Source organism: Tachyglossus aculeatus, chromosome X4 (assembly GCF_015852505.1).
Source record: "Tachyglossus aculeatus isolate mTacAcu1 chromosome X4, mTacAcu1.pri, whole genome shotgun sequence".
Lineage (NCBI taxonomy): Eukaryota > Metazoa > Chordata > Mammalia > Monotremata > Tachyglossidae > Tachyglossus > Tachyglossus aculeatus.
In genome coordinates, this window is record NC_052098.1 from 19,745,645 (window position 1) to 19,761,797 (window position 16,153).

The following is a 16,153-nucleotide window of genomic DNA, read 5'->3' on the forward strand; positions in this document are numbered from 1 at the left end:
GAATTAGGGATATCATCATCAATATTATTTATTGAGTGCTTAGCATGAGCAGGGCACTGTACAATATGTGCATAAGTGCTGGGGGTTGACAAAACAATCCAAATGCAAGAGTGACACAGAAGGGAGAGGGAGTAGAGAAACTGAGGGCTCAATTGGGTGGGGAAGGCCTCTTGGAGGAGATGGAATTTTGAAAAGCCTTCAAAGGTGGGGAGAGTGATGGTCTGTCAGATATGAAGGGGGAGGGAGTTCCAGGCCAGAGGCAGGAAGAGGGCAAAGGTTCGGTGGTGAGATAAAGATAGAGGTACAGTCAGTAGGTTGGCATTAGAGGAGAGAAGTGAACATACTGGGTTGTAGAAGGAAATCAGTGAGGTAAGATAGGAGGGCGCAAGGTGATCGAGTGCTTGAAAGCCAATGGTGAGGAGTTTCTGTGTGATGCAGAGGTGGATGGGCAACTGGTGGAGGCTCTTGTTGGGGAAACACAAAGTGAACAGTTTTGTAGAAAAATGATCCGGGCAGCAGAGTGAAGTATGGATTGGAGTGGGGAGTGACAGAAGGCTGGGAGGTCTGCAAGGAAGTTGATGCAGTAATCAAGGCAGGATAGGATACGGGCTTGGATAGGTTTGGGTTTGGGTGGATAGGAAAGGGCAGATTTTAGCAATATTGTGAAGGTTGAACTGACAGGATTTGGTGACAGATTGAATATGTGGGTTGAATGAGAGAGAGGAGTCAAGAATAACACTAAGGCTATGGGCTTCTGAGATGGGGGAGATGGTGGTGCTGTTTACAGTCATGGGAAAGTCAGGGGGAGGGGAGGGTTTGGGTGGGAAGATGAGGAGTTCTGTTTTAGACATGTTAAGTTTGAGGTGTCAGTGGATCATCCAAGTAGTGATATCCTGTAGGCAGGAGGAAGTATGAGACTCTGGAGAAAGAGAGAGATCAGGATTAGAGATGTAGATTTGGAAATCGTCTGCATAGAGATGGTAGTTGAAGCCATGGGAGCAAATGAGTTCTACAAGGGAGTGGGTGTAGGTGGAGAATAGAAGGGGATCCAGAACTGAACCCTGAAGGACTCCCGCCATTAGGGGGTAGGAGGCAGAGGAGGAGCCTACGAAAGAAATTGAGAATGAGCAGCCAGAGAGCTAGGAGGAGAACAAGGAGAGGGCAGTGTCAGTGAAGCCAAAGTTGGATAATGTTTTCAGGAGTAGGGGGTGGTCCACAGTGTCAAAGGCAGCTGAAAGTTTTTGTAGGATTAGAGTGGAGTAGAAGCCATTGGATTTGGCAAGGAGGAGACCATTGGTGACCAGTTACTTTTGTGTACTGCTTTGAGAGGCAAGGATTTAAAAGCGATGACTTAGAAGAGAGGCTACTTAGGACTCGATACCATTACTACTGCTTATCAATCAATAGAACTTGCTGAGTACCTATTATGTGCACAGCAAATGTAATAAACACTAGGGAGAATACAATAAAGGTAGAAAGCATGATCCCTGATCACAAGGGGAGACAAACATATGTTCATGTGCAAATATTAGGAAGGAGTGGTCAAATAGTTCAGTATATAAATCCATGTGTAAAACCAATTGCTCAATCCATGATATTTATTGAGCACTTAACTGTGTGCAGTGCACTGTACTAAGTGCTTGGGAGAGTACAGTGCAATGGAGTTGGGACACATCACTTCCCACAAGCCTACAGTCTAGAGGGGGAGGTAATAATAATAATAATGGCATTTGTTAAGCGCTTAACTATGTGCAAAGCCCTGTTCTAAGTGCTGGGGTAGATACAAGGTAATCGGGGTGTCCCACATAGGGCTCACAGGCTTCATCCCCATTTTACAGTTGAGGGAACTGAGGCTCAGAGAAGTTAAGTGACTGGCCCAAAGTCACACAGCTGGCAAGTGGCAGACATGGGATTAGAACCCACGACCTCTGACTCCCAAGCCCAGGCTCTTTCCACTAAGTCACACTGTTTCTCATTAAAATTAAAAAGGTACACGTTAAGATTACAGACGGGAAATGGCAGAGTATACAGATATGTACATAAGTGCTGTGGGGCAGGGGGCGGGGTGAGTATCAAACTGCTTGAGGGCTACATAACCAAGTGCCTAGGTGATCAATCAATCAATCAATCGTATTTATTGAGTGCTTACTGTGTGCAGAGCACTGTACTAAGTGCTTGGGAAGTACAAGCTGGCAACATATAGAGATGGTCCCTACCCAACAGTGGGCTCACAGTCTAGAAGGGGGAGACAGAGAACAAAACCAAACATACTAACAAAATAAAATAAATAGAATAGATATGTACAAGTAAAATAAATAAATAGAGTAATAAATATGTACAAATAGGTGATGCAGAGGGAAGGGCAGATAGAAGAAATGAAGGCATAGTCAGGTCAGGCCTGTTGGAGGAGATGTGGTTTTAGGAGAGTTTTGAAGATGGGAAGAGCGATGGTCTGTTGGATATGAAGTGGGAAGGAGTTTCAGGCCACAGGGAAGATGCGGGCAAGGGGTCGATGGTGGGACAGACAGTGAGTAGGTTGGCATTAGATGAGCGAAGTGTATGAGTTGAGTTGTGGTAGGAGATCAGCGCGATAAGATAGGAGGAGGAGAGCATTTTTGTTCGTGGGTGCAAAATTGATTTGATAATGGCGAAGATGTGACTTGGGTTAATAAAAAAAAAAAGGAAAAAAAATGAAACTGGAAGCCTTCGCAGACCAGCACTGAATACTGAGAGGGGGCCTCTGCCAAAGTTGAGCGTCACCAGGGAACCTCTGGTGTGTCACAGAGTCCCTCCCAACACGACTCTGGCCTGAGGGACAACCCTTTCCACCCAGGAGTTGAAATATAGGGTGCGAAAGAATGGTGGGTAGAATCCTTAAGGCGTCAACAAGGAGGGAAGGCCTGGAGCCAACTGAGATCCAGTCTACAGGAGGAGGGCTGTAGACCATGATAAGTGGAAATACCAGGTGTGAATGCTAAGTGCCTGCTTAACAAAGGCAGCAGGTGTATAAAGATGGGTGACTAAGACAGCTTTTGCTTCTCCGCTCTGTTGCCTCTGACCTGTTCTGCTAGTTTGCAGAGTGTCTCCTCAGGCACTAATCCATGGTCAGCTTTTTTTTCCCAGCCACAAGGCTCATTATCTGGTAAATATGCTTTACTGAGACCCATCTGCGACAACTGCCTATTGAATCTGAGTGTTGGGATCACTGTTGGATGGGGAGTACTTTTGTATCCTGGAAGTAAAATTTTTCTTTGTCATCCTTCAAAAAACTACATTTATCCTTCTAACACAGCCATAACCAAACTTACATTGCTCAATTTTGATGAAGATGGGCTTGAAGCTTGCTGACTGGTATTGTAGGCATTTCTGTGCATGGGGATCTAAATATCAATTTTCTTTTTTGTAGTAACCGAGTTTCACTCTTCATTCTTTCCTGAAATCTTCTTTTGCAAGATAGGCTTCTTGGCTTCTCTATTCACGACCTTTTAAGGGCATACTCGTAGTTGGCCAAGTTGAGACATCAAGCATTATAAAACGATCCCACCCTTCTCCATGGCTTGAAATTTGTTTTTTTTCCTGGTTTATTTAACATTTCTACCATTGTATGCAAGTAATAACAGAGTCAAAGAGAAAAGTAGAATATTCCTGCCACTTACTAGTGATATGGTAATTTACTGAAAATATAATAACAGTGGTAGACTTATCCTTGTTCGCACATGTGAATGGGTAGGTCTTACCAAAAGTGAATGAGACATTGAATGACTTACTATAGCCTCTCTCTGTAGTCTTATAAGGATACAAATCTGAAAAAAGTATTTGTGTGCTGTCACATAATTTTTGAATTTTGCTTCTCACCAAGTTATGAGAGCTTTTTTTATTACATGGTATCAAATTTCTGAGCACCACATTGTTAATAGTAGAAAGCCTTGATGTAAATTATACTTCTCTTCCTGAAGGCACTTTTTGTCTAGTTAACTTTAATCAGAATGCAGCTTGTTTTTCACGTTCTAGTATCAGGAGACGGAGTTTATCCAGTATATATTGTGCATTGTTTCTGACATGGTGCTGTTAAACTTTTCACTGTTACTGAGTTTCAAGTTCAAAAAGTCCATGGTGTACTTTAAAAATACGATATTTGCATCTTACTGGAAAGCTGTGTCAATTTTCTTTGGTTCCCCTAAAAGATAACTGCTTTTTGTTCATATATAATAATAATCAGGGAATGTGTCTGCCAACTCTCTTGTACTCTCTCAAGTGTTTAGTGCAGTGTTCTGCACATAGTAAACACCCAATAAATGCCATTGACTGACCTGGAACGTCCCCTGTCCTCAAATCCAACAGACAATGACTCTTCCTCCCCCACCCCCCTTCAAAGTCCTATTGAAGGGACATCTCTTCCAAGAGGCCTTCCGGGACTAAGCCCCTCCTTTCCTCTTCCCTCACTCCCTTCTGAGTTGCCCTGACTTGCTCCTGTTGTTCTCCCCCCCTCCCAGCCCCACAGCACTTATGTACTTATCTGTAATTTGTTTGGATTGACATCTGTCTCCCCCCCCCCACCCCCCTTCTAGAACAAAAGCTTCTTGTGGGCAGGGAGTGTCTGTTTATTGTTGTATTGTACTCTCCCAAGTGCTTAGTACAGCGCTGTGCACACAGTAAGTGCTCAATAAATACGTTTGAAAGAATGATTAAATAATCATTGTGATATTTTTTAAGTGTTGCCATAGATAGGTATCAGGTTGGACATAATTCCTGTCCCAAATGGTATTCACAGTCTATTAGGGAGAACAGGTATCAGATCCCTCTTTCATAGATGAGAAAACTGAGGCACAGAGAAGTTAAGTATCTCACCCCAGGTCACACAGCAGGGGTAGGAAGAAAAGAAAGGGCAGATGTATTAATTGAGTGTCTATTGTATGTGGAATTTAGAGAGTGCAGTAGGCCCAAGACACAATCTAACCTTTCTTTTTCTTCTCTCTACTTTCCCTCCACCTCCTTTTTTTTATCTTGCTCCCCATACTGCTAGATTTAATCCTTATATGAACCCTTGTGATAGCCCTTCCCCTACATTTGGGTTGCAAAAGTTATGCCAAAACAGGAGGTAATTATGTGAGCAAATACAATAGTATTGATTGAATCAGTTACGACTACTTAAAATTCATTGTTTACTGCACACTGATTTTAAGCAGTGCAAATTAGTTTCCCAGGAAGTACTAATGGTCACTGATAAGTGTTAGAGAAATGACCAAGAAACAAATGAAGTACAGTAGTTCACTGCAAGCTTAGCTTGTTTTCCACAGCCTTCTTGAGCTTCACCTGGTATGATAGAATTTACGTTCTATCTCAGTTGTTTCCAGCAATCTTTCCACTAATCTTGTATTTATCACTGAAGCAAGAGATAGGACCACACAATACTTGGGGGTTTGCAGGACTGCAACTACCATGCTTTAGGAGGAATGTCTGAACCTGTATGAACTTAGGTATAGATGGTATACACAAACATCCAACCAACATGATGGTGGGTTATTGGTCCCCATTTAACAGATGAGACAACAGAGCCACAGAGAAGTTGTGACTTGCCCAAGGTCACACAGCTGGCAAGTGGTGGAGCCAGGATTAGAGCCCAGGTCCCCGGATGTCCAGGCCCTTGCTCTTTCTACTAGACCATGCAGCGTCTCCAAAGTAGCCCTTTTAGGTATTTTATTACAAATTTGATTATGTTCCTTTTACTCTTCAGTTGACATAGTATTCACTCTGACTCTTCCTCCTCCCTTTTCTGACTTTCTGTTTGTGATCACTGTTTACTTAAGCATTGTTCACTCGATTCCTCCTACATATCCAGCACTCCTACATTTATCTGACCAGGTGGTGGTGATGGTTCACAATTTCCAGCTGCTTCTGAAGTTTTTGTTCCTAATACTGATCATTTTCTTCCTCTATTAAATTAATGGGTCATAGTTATTGAGCACTGACTGTATGCAGAGAACTATCCTAAACGCTTGGGAGAGTACAGTTTAACAGCATTGGTAGACACATCCCCTGCCCACAAGGTGCTTACGGTGTAGAGAAGGAGAAAGACATTAAAATAAATTGTAGTTGTGTACGTAAGTGTTGTGGCATTGAGGGTGGGTACAAATCCAAGTGCAAGGGTGACGCAGAAGAGAGAGGGAGTAGAGGAAATGAGGGTTTAGTCGGACAGGGTTTGTTGGGGGAGATGAGACTTTACTAAGATTTTGAAGGTGGGGAGGAAGTTCCAGGCCAGAGGACATGGGCAATGGTCAGCGACAAGATTGACTAACAGTGAGTATGTTCATGTTAGAAGAGCAAAGTGAACATGCTGGGTTATAATAGGAAGTCTGCAAGGTGAGGTAGGAGAGGGCAAGCAGCGTGGCTCAGTGGAAAGAGCCCAGGCTTGGGAGTCAGAGGTCATGGGTTCTAATCCCGGCTCTGCCATTTGTCTGCTGTGTGACCTTGGGCAAGTCACTTAACTTCTCTGGCCTCAGATACCTCATTTGTAAAATGGGGATTAAGACTATGAACCCCATGTGGGACAACCTGATTACCTTGTATTTCCCCCAGTGCTTAGAACAGTGCTTGGCACATAGTAAGCGCTTAACAAATGTCATTATTATTATTTTGGGGGAAGCAGCATGGCTTAGTGGAAAGAGCATGGGCTTGGGAGTCAGAGGTCATGGGTTCTAATCCTGGCTCTGCCACTTGTCGGCTGTGTGACTTTGGGCAAGTCACTTAACTTCTCTGTGCCTCATTTACCTCATCTGGAAAATGGGGATTAAGATTGTGAACCCCCCGTGGGACAACCTGATCACCTTGTAACCTCCCCAGTGCTTAGAACAGTGCTTTGCACATAGTAAGTGCTTAACAAATGCCATTATTATTATTATTATTATTATTATCATTAAAGCCAGTGATAAGAAATTTCTGTTTGATACAGAGGAGAGTGGGCAACCATTGGAGGGTTTTGAGGAATGGGGAAACATGGACTGAACATTTTTTAGAAAAATGATCCAGCCAGCAGAATGAGATACGGAATGGAAGGGGGAGAGACAGGAGGCAGGGAAATCAGCAAAGAGGTTGATGCAGTAATCAAGGTGGGATAGGATAAGCGCTTGGATTAGCATGGCAGCAGTTTGGAGAGGAAAGGGCATATTTTAGCGATGCTGTGAAGAACCAACTGAATTCGGTGACAGATTGAATATGTGGGTTGAATGGGAGAGATGAGTTGAGAATAATGCCAAGGTTATAGGCTTGTGAGACAGGGAAGGTGGTGGTGTTGTTTACAGTGATGGGGAAGTCATGGATGGGACAGGGTTTGTAGGGGAAGATGAGGAGTTCTGTTTTGGACAGTCTTTTAGACTGTGAGCCCACTCTTTTAGACTGTGAGCCCACTGTTGGGTAGGGACTGTCTCTATATGTTGCCAACTTGTACTTCCCAAGCGCTTAGTACAGTGCTCTGCACACAGTAAGCACTCAATAAATATGATTGATGATGATGATGACATGTTAAGTTTGAGGTGTTGGCAGGACATTCAAGTAGAGATGTTCTGAAGGCAAGAGGAAATATGAGACAGGAGAGAAAGATTCAGGACTAGAGATATGGATTGGGAAATCATCCTCATGGTTCATTCATTTGTTCATTCAATTGTATTAAGCGCTTACTGTGTGCAGAGCACTGTATTAATCACTAGGGAAAGTACAATGCAACAATAAACAGTGACATTCCCTGCCCACAGTGAGCTCACAGTCTAGAACTGGGGAGACAGACACCAATCCAGATAAATAAAATTACAGATATATACATTAGTGCTGTGGGGCTGGGAGGGTGAGGGGAAGAGCAAAGGGAGCAAGTCAGGGTGACACAGAAGGGAGTGGGAGATGAGGGAAAGTGGGGCTTAGTCTGGGAAGGCCTCATGGAGGAGATGTGCCTTCAGTAAGGCTTTGAGGGTGGGGGGAGAGGTAATTCTCTGTTGGATTCATACTCTCCCAAGTGCTTAGTACAGTGCTTTGTACACGGTAAACACTCAATGAATATGATTAAATGAATGAATGAATCTATCCGAGGAGGGAAGGCGTTTCAGACCAGAGGCAGGATGTGGGCCAGGGGTTGGGGGTGAGACAGGTGAGATCGAGGCACAGTGAGAAGGTTAACGCTAGAGGAGCCAAGTGTGAGGGCTGATTTGTAGAAGGAGAGAAGGGAGGCGAAGTAGGAGGGGGCAGGGTTTAAAGGGACAGCTTTAAATCCAATGGTGAGGAGTTTTTGTTAATTGAAGTTGAACTTTGATAGTTGAAGCCAAGGGAGTAAATGAGTTTCCCAAGGCAGTGGAGTTAGGTGGAAAATAGAAGAGGCCCCAGAACTGAGACTGAGTAGGAGCAGCTAGAGTGAGAGGAGGAGAGCCAGGAGAGGACAATGTCAGTGAAGCCAAGGTTAGATAATATCTCCAGGAGAAGGGGTGAGAGTGCCCATGATGTTGAAGGCAGCTGAGAGGTTGAGGAGGATTAGGATGGAGTAGAGGTCATTGGATTTGGTAAGAAGGAGATTATGGAGGTCATGGCATTTTTTTTTAACAGTTCCTTCTATTCCACAGGTGACACCACTTTCTTCTAGTACTCAAGTTAGCCCTTTTTTCCATCACAGCAGTTTCTCTTGTAACTTCTGCCTTCCGGAACATTTTTGGACCAAGCCTTGCTTTTTTCACAAACTTGGTTTTACTACCCAAAGTTTACTTTCCTATTTTGCAACTCTGCTCCTACTGCTTTCCCCTTCTGCTTACAGTCAATTATGTCGATTTCTTTCCACCTCAGACACCTGACCTCCTCTCTAGACCCAGCTTCTCCTCAGGCTCTTTCAACTCCATCAAACATGACTCCAAAGCCCCTACTTTTCTATATTTCCCATCCATATGATTAGTTTACCAGATAGCCTTTGCAATTGAAGGCAGATATGAATTCTATTATTGTGTCGGTAAGCAAGAATGTACAAAATTCAGCCAGGCCCAGATGCCTAAAACTAACAAGCAAGATTGGGACTTGTAAGCTTTGTTAATAGGCCAGGAATTATAAGATAATCTTGGGGAGATCTAAACAGCATTATGATATCATATGTAAGGTCACAACCTTTGGGATGGCTTTGAGAGTGAGATTGAGAGCAAGGACTTGGAACTGAAGACAATATCAAGGATTCTTTTCTTCCAGTGACCCCAATTTTATGCAGCTGCCTTAATTCATCAAACGTCTCTGATTCCTAATGAGATTGGAAGTTGGTACAGGACTACTTATATGGAACACTGCCTACTCCTTTGATTATATTTGTTTTGGATCAGCAAACAGAAAGGGTGTTCTTAATATTGTTTGCTTTTGTTCTCTCTGCCCAATGGAGAATAACAGGAATTAAGTGCTTCTACTTTGCCTAGCCTTTGTAGTGTTGTTAAATTGTGATCCTCAGTAAGATTTGCCAGTGCCTATTGTATATACATTGTCAGAAGTATGATTGATTCAAATGATCTGGAGGTCTTATTTAACAAAAACATTGAAGGGGAGAGGATAAGCATTATGCACAGTAAAAGCTTTGTTATTGGTATATTACTAATCACAAGACTCTAGATTTTGACCCTTATGAAGGTAAACTTGGTCAACTAATTCCTTTGAGGAGGAGTTAGGGTATTGAGTCCTCCCTGGTGGGTAGGCATGAAATCTCTGCAACCTGATATTGCAAACTGGCTTTAGCCTATTGTCTATCAATACACAACCTTTTCTCCAAATTCAAGTTTAGTGCATTCTGGTTTGCTGTTCTGCTGATGTAATTTTCAGCAGCTGGTCATCTCCTAATTGGGTCAGCAAACAGTTCTACTGTAATAGCTGGAAGTAGACATGACTAGAAGTCACTGTGATGGCTACTTCTCAAATAAGTTTCTGTGATTAAGAGGGACTTGAGTGCTTTTTATGCATAGACCTCTGAGCTTAGCAGGCTTGGTGTCCTGCTAATGTGATAAGCGAACTGGCTTCTCCCATCCATTCAGATCTTTCTGGAACTTCCCAAGGAACTTTATTCAAATGCTCTTTGTGATTATTATGCAACATCCCAGCTGGGCAGCACTTACATTTAGTTAACTTGCATATTTATTTAACCGGCACCTCACATTCCCCAAACATGTTGGAAAATAAAGCTTTAACTATTGTCAGTTCCTCTCTTTCTAGAAAAGCAGTGTGTCTTAGTGGAAAGAGCATGGGCTTGGGAGTCAGAGGATGTGTGTTCTAATACTGCCTTGCCACTTGTCTGCTGTGTGACCTTAGGCAAGTCACTTAACTTCTCTGTGCCTCAGTTACCTCATCGGTAAAATGGGGATTAAAAGTGTGAGCCCCACGTGGGACAACCTGATCACCCTGTATCTACCCCAGAGCTTAGAACAGTGCTTAGCACATTGGAAATGCTTAACAAATGCCCTAATTATTATTATCAGTGTTTAGAACAGTGCTTGGCACATAGTAAGTGCTTAATAAATACCATAAAAAGCTTGAATGTCGGTGTCTGTGAAACAATATTTTAGTTCAAAAATATAGACAAAAAAAGCAAGATTCAGTCTTTATAAATGTATTATTTAGATGAGGCATGGCCTGCAACAAAATTCAGAGTCTAGTGGCTTTCTCCAAACCTCTCCTGATACTAAACAATTTGATTCAAATTCCCATACTCTGTTGTGCAAAGCACGGGAAGGACATGCTGTTTAATATCTATAAATATGAACTTCTTAGACCTTTCTATCAGACAAAAAGCTAGGTGTTGAAAAGTAGAAATTCCAAAAATAATTTGAAAGAGAATCCTTTGAAGACCCTTGAAGGAAACTGTCAGAACTGCATTTTTTTTTTTTGCATGAGTTTTCTGAACATGTTTGAACTGAGTTCCCACAGGTCAAGACAATAGAGATTCTAGTCCCACACCTTAAATTGCATTATAATTGCCTTACTTTATAAGGTAGCTGAATCCTGGCATGGCAAAGTCTGAATTTATTCAGAAGAAATTAATCTGCGCCTTTTGGAGATGGAGAGTATGGAAAAAAAAACCATTTAAAAGTTTAAATGAAGATGACTGAATGGTATAAACACAACACATTAGCCCACATAACAGTATAAATAACAAACCTCACACATTTGTAGATGTTAGAGTTGTGAGAACTGTTTGGAACAGAAGTTTTGGTCTCCAGCTTTGTTAGAATCCGAAACATTAGAACTCAGCTGAGTTCTGATTTGAAGCCCTGCTGTGCAGTAGAATTTTAAGAGTCACTTAAAACTATTTCTGCACATTTCAAACAACTTGGTATTGAGTTGACCTTCCAGTAGAAGGTCTTTCTCATATGCAGCACGTTTCCCAGCAATAGCTGTTTCCACTCCAACTGGCCCTTCTGTATGCTGAGGAATGTGTCTTCCTGCCACTGGCCTCAGGTTGGACTGGGCTAAGTCTTTAACTGTGCCCAAAAATCCAGAATCAATCATTCAGACTTATACTGGTAGTCAGAGGAATCAGCTAGGAGGTCAGTGGGGTTGTAGAAGGAATGTAATCTGCAATCTTAAGGTGGCACTTCATGTTGATTTGTGGTCAAGGAGTAGAAGGACTATATGACCAGAGTAGGAGGACCATATGACCATGACCCCTCTAGACTGTAAGCCCCGTGTGGGCGGGGGTCGGCTGTCTTTATTGCTGAATTGTACTTTCCAAGCGCTTAGTACAGTGCTCTGCACACAGTAAGCGCTTGATAAATCAATCAATCGTATTTATTGAGCGCTTACTATGTGCAGAGCACTGTACTAAGCGCTTAATAAATGCGATTGAATGAATGAATATGTGGTCATGTAGAAGCGTGGCTTAGTGGAACCAGTACGGGCTTGGGAGTCAGAGGGCGTGGGTTCTAAACCCGATTCCACTTGTCTATTGTGTGACCTTGGGCAAGGCACTTACCTTCTCTGTGCTTCAGTTACCTCATCTGTAAAGTGGGAATTAAGACTGTGAGCCCCACATGGTACAACCTGATTACCTTGTATCTACCCCAGTGCTTAGCACAGTGCTTGGCACATAGTAAGCACTTAACGAATGCTATAATAATAATTATTATTTTTAAAGGTTCCTTGTTCATCTTCTGCAAACCACCGCCACCCCCAGCCCTGCCTCGACCCCCAAGCAATTTTCTAGTTGATTAGTACTCCTTTTAGGAAAGAGTTTCTATGTAATTTTAACCACAACTGCCTGATAATTCACTTTAATGATGGATATTTTTAAAACTTCCCAGCATTATACTGAAAACTTACTCTGCCTTGAGATGATCCAGGTAATGAAAGTGGAAACAAAACATCATTTTTCACCCTATTAGATTTAATTCACTTTATATGTTAGTGTATAAATTGATGTTTTGTAGCTGCAATGTACCAAACTTGTTAAATTCAGGTTACTGTCACATGTTAATATATGGGGGATTGCAAAATCAAACATTAACAACCTGTACCAATCAGTCATATTTATTGAGAGCTTACTGTGTGCAGAACACTGTATTAAGCACTTGGGAGAGGACGATATAACAAAGTTGGTAGACTTGTTCCCTACCCACAGTGAGCTTACAGTCTAGAGGGGGAGACAGACATTAATATGAATAAATGAACTATGGATGTGTACATAAGTGCTGTGGGTCTGAGGGAAGGGTGAATAAAGCGTGCAAATCCAAGTGCAAGGCAAAAACTGTACATGTAAAACTAGGTGCTCAGATTTAATCACAGACTTGAAGGCAGTTCGAAAATACACCCCATATTCTCCAATTCCCATCCCCGAGTATCTAGGCCAGCAATTGAACATAATGAATTGGCTGTTGCCATGGCTTTCTTCCAACATCAATTCTGTGAAAGGCAAGTGAGCGAAGAGACAGATTAAAAGGAATGGAAAAAAAAAATTTGCCCTTATCTTGAATCCAGTATAGACAATACTCTAAAATTTCTTTTTTTGGGGACAGGATGAAGGATTTTCTGAAATGTGTCGATCTCAGTTCTTCCAAGAAGTCTGTAAAGCACCAAATTTTGGCATTCAATCTTTTGACATTTAGAATAATTTTGTGTTAAACTTTGAGAAGCTACGAACACACACTTCTCAAAGGAGAGCAGGCAGCTGCTATTTTCTTTTATTTGTTTATTATTACTGTCAGCGAGTGTACTTGTATACTTTCCACGACTTATGCCAAAGAAACCTGCCTCAGTGCAGTGTAATTGTAGTATTGCCTACAGTCTATCAGAAAGTATATAATGTTCTGTGATTCTAGCAACAATGACTGTTTGCTGCTGCTCTATATATCTGCCCCTAACCTATTCTGAACTTGTCAAATACCTGTTCTGTGGACAAGCTGAAAACTAGTGTTCCTGTGTAGCGCATCTGAAAGTTAATATTTTTGTTTTTATTTCAAAATTCCGGTTGATAATGCATATTGTAAAAATATAGGAATAAGCAATGTGAGTAGAGCTTTCCATTTCAGTTTTGTGTCAGATACTTTATGGAGAAAAATCTCAGTATAAATAGATCACTTGGAACTTTTGCGCCCATGCAGCCTACTGAATACTTTTACATTATCAAAAATCTAGGATATATTTAAGAAACCATAGCCATAATATGTCATTTTAGTAGTATTTAAGTGATTAAATTTTGTATTTGTCATAATATTCATTCTGTTATCTATTATTCTTTTCATAGTATTTCATAATGTTTATCCTCAGTTTTTTGTCCTATGACGTTTTATTCTCAGCAGCGGGTGAGTATGCTCTCCGTATTAGAGAAGAAATTAGAAATTTAGAATTTAATATTAGCTTTTAAAACTTGTGCATGGCACACAAAATTCTATATCAAACCACACGTCAGTTGCTTTTATAGAATTTGGTGTGCCACACACTTAGCATTTTGGGATCACATGGTCTCCATTTGTAAATGGGAATTGCATGAGGTGTCACCTAGCATCTTTTGTGCCAATCAATAGAAGACTGGTTCTTGGAAAAGTGCAAATATAAAATATTATGGTTAATGGTGAAATGAATAATAATTAGTTCTACTGCTATAATTGTATGGTACTAGTGATATTCTTCAAAGCATTATTATTATTTAGTGCTTACTATTTGCCAAGCACTCTTGTAAGCCCTGGGGTAGATAAGAAGGAAATGAAGGCATAGTCAGGTCAGGCCTGTTGGAGGAGATGTGGCTTTAGGAGAGTTTTGAAGATGGGAAGAGCGATGGTCTGTTGGATATGAAGTGGGAGGGAGTTCCAGGCCACAGGGAAGTTGCGGGCAAGGGGTCGATGGTGGGACAGACAAGATAGAGGTACAGTGAGTAGGTTGGCACTAGATGAGCTGAGTTGTGGTAGGAGATCAGTGAGATAAGATAGGAGGGGGAGAGCTGATTATTAGTTCATGGGTGCAAAAATAATTTGATAATGAAGATAATAATAATAATGATGGCATTTATTAAGCGCTTACTATGTGCAAAGCACTGTTCTAAGTGCTGGGGAGGTTACAAGGTGATCAGGTTGTCCCACGGGGGCTCACAGTCTTAATCCCCATTTTACAGATGAGGGAACAGGCACAGAGAAGTGAAGTGACTTGTCCAAAGTCACACAGCTGACAATTGGCAGAGCTGGGATTTGAACCCATGACCTCTGACTCCAAAGCCCGTGCTCTTTCCACTGAGCCATGCTGCTTCTCATGTGACTTGGGTAAAAGAAAAAAAAGGAAAAAAAATGAAACTGGGGTAGATAATAGTCAATCACTTTGGACAGAATCCTTGTCCCACATGGGGCTCACAGGCTAAGTAGGAGGGAGAATGGGTATTTAATCCCCATTTTTCAATTGAGGAAACTGAGGCACAGAGAAGTTAAATGAATTGCCCAGGGTTACACAATGAACAATTGGGAAAACAGGGATTAGAACCCAGATTGTCTGACTCCCAGGACCGTGCTCTTTCCACTAGGCCACACTGCTTTCAGTACTGATACGTCCATTCTGTCCTTTAGTGCACCTGCAGAAAAGATGTGGTCAAAATTGCAATGGATGTCTTTGTGAAGAGGTTTCAGCCAAACAGATATCAGCTTTGGAAGCAAAACATGGATCTCTACCCTATTGATCACATTAAATCTACTCCAACCTCTATGTCAGAAATAGAGATCTGGATGCAGAAAAACAGAACCAAAGAAAGATTACATTCCAGAAGGTAATTGCTTCCACCTACCTATTAAGTTGCATTCCTGGAAATGAAATGGTCCACTTAGCATTCCTTTCTCAATGTCTCTTTCATTTAAGTTTTTCATTCACCTTCTATATGTTTACTTGAACTTCTAAATATGAATGTGAGCCACGAGAGTCTTAATTCATTACAACTGTAATAAGTACATTTCACTATAAAACTTGGTTTGTTTGAGAATTATGCAATCACAGAGGTGACACTTGGAAGAGACTAGCAGCACAACATTTGATTTTTCACTCTTCATGTTTGTGGACTTGGTTACCTATGTGTGTCCTTAGTGTATACTTGCTATATTGCTAGTCATGACTGTGCAACTCTGCCTTCAACCAGAGGATCAATTTCTGTAACTCTTTTTGTTCTGTGGCCAACATACCATTCTAGGACGGGGGTGGCTTGTTGTATAGAGTCTCTCTTCTGGGTGGTTTCTCTTCCACCCAATTCCTCCCAATTCAGGCCTTGAATTGAAGGATCTTTAGTAGGATTTCACCTACGGCTACTCAGAAGTTACTCCCTTAACTGGCTGCTTACTATGATATGTGTAGCAATTTTCTCACAGTGAAACTTGCTTTGAATTGGCAAAAGAAATCTGTTTAAGAGCATCTTCTATTTCATTTAACCCTCACGAGAAGTATTTTTGTTTTCCAGATTCCCTATTGCACATGATTAAATTCATTCATTCATTCAACCGTATTTATTGAGTGCTTACTGTGTGCAGAGCACTGTACTAAGCACTGGAAAGTACAAGTTGGCAACATATAGAGACGGTCCCTACCCAACAGCGGACTCACAGTCTAGAAGGGGGAAACAGACAACAAAACAAAACATATTAACAAGATAAAATAAATAGAATAAATATGTACAAATAAAATAAATAGAGTAATAAAT

The 16,153-nt window shown here is 41.5% G+C and overlaps 1 protein-coding gene across 1 annotated transcript in view; it reads left to right on the forward strand.

Moving 5' to 3' along the window:
- Positions 1-16,153, forward strand: part of KDM4C (lysine demethylase 4C) — a 218,231-nt gene that overhangs the window by 186,196 nt on the left and 15,882 nt on the right. The window contains 1 exon segment of the mRNA XM_038769518.1: positions 15,039-15,235. Within this exon segment, the coding sequence (XP_038625446.1) occupies positions 15,039-15,235 (197 nt within the window).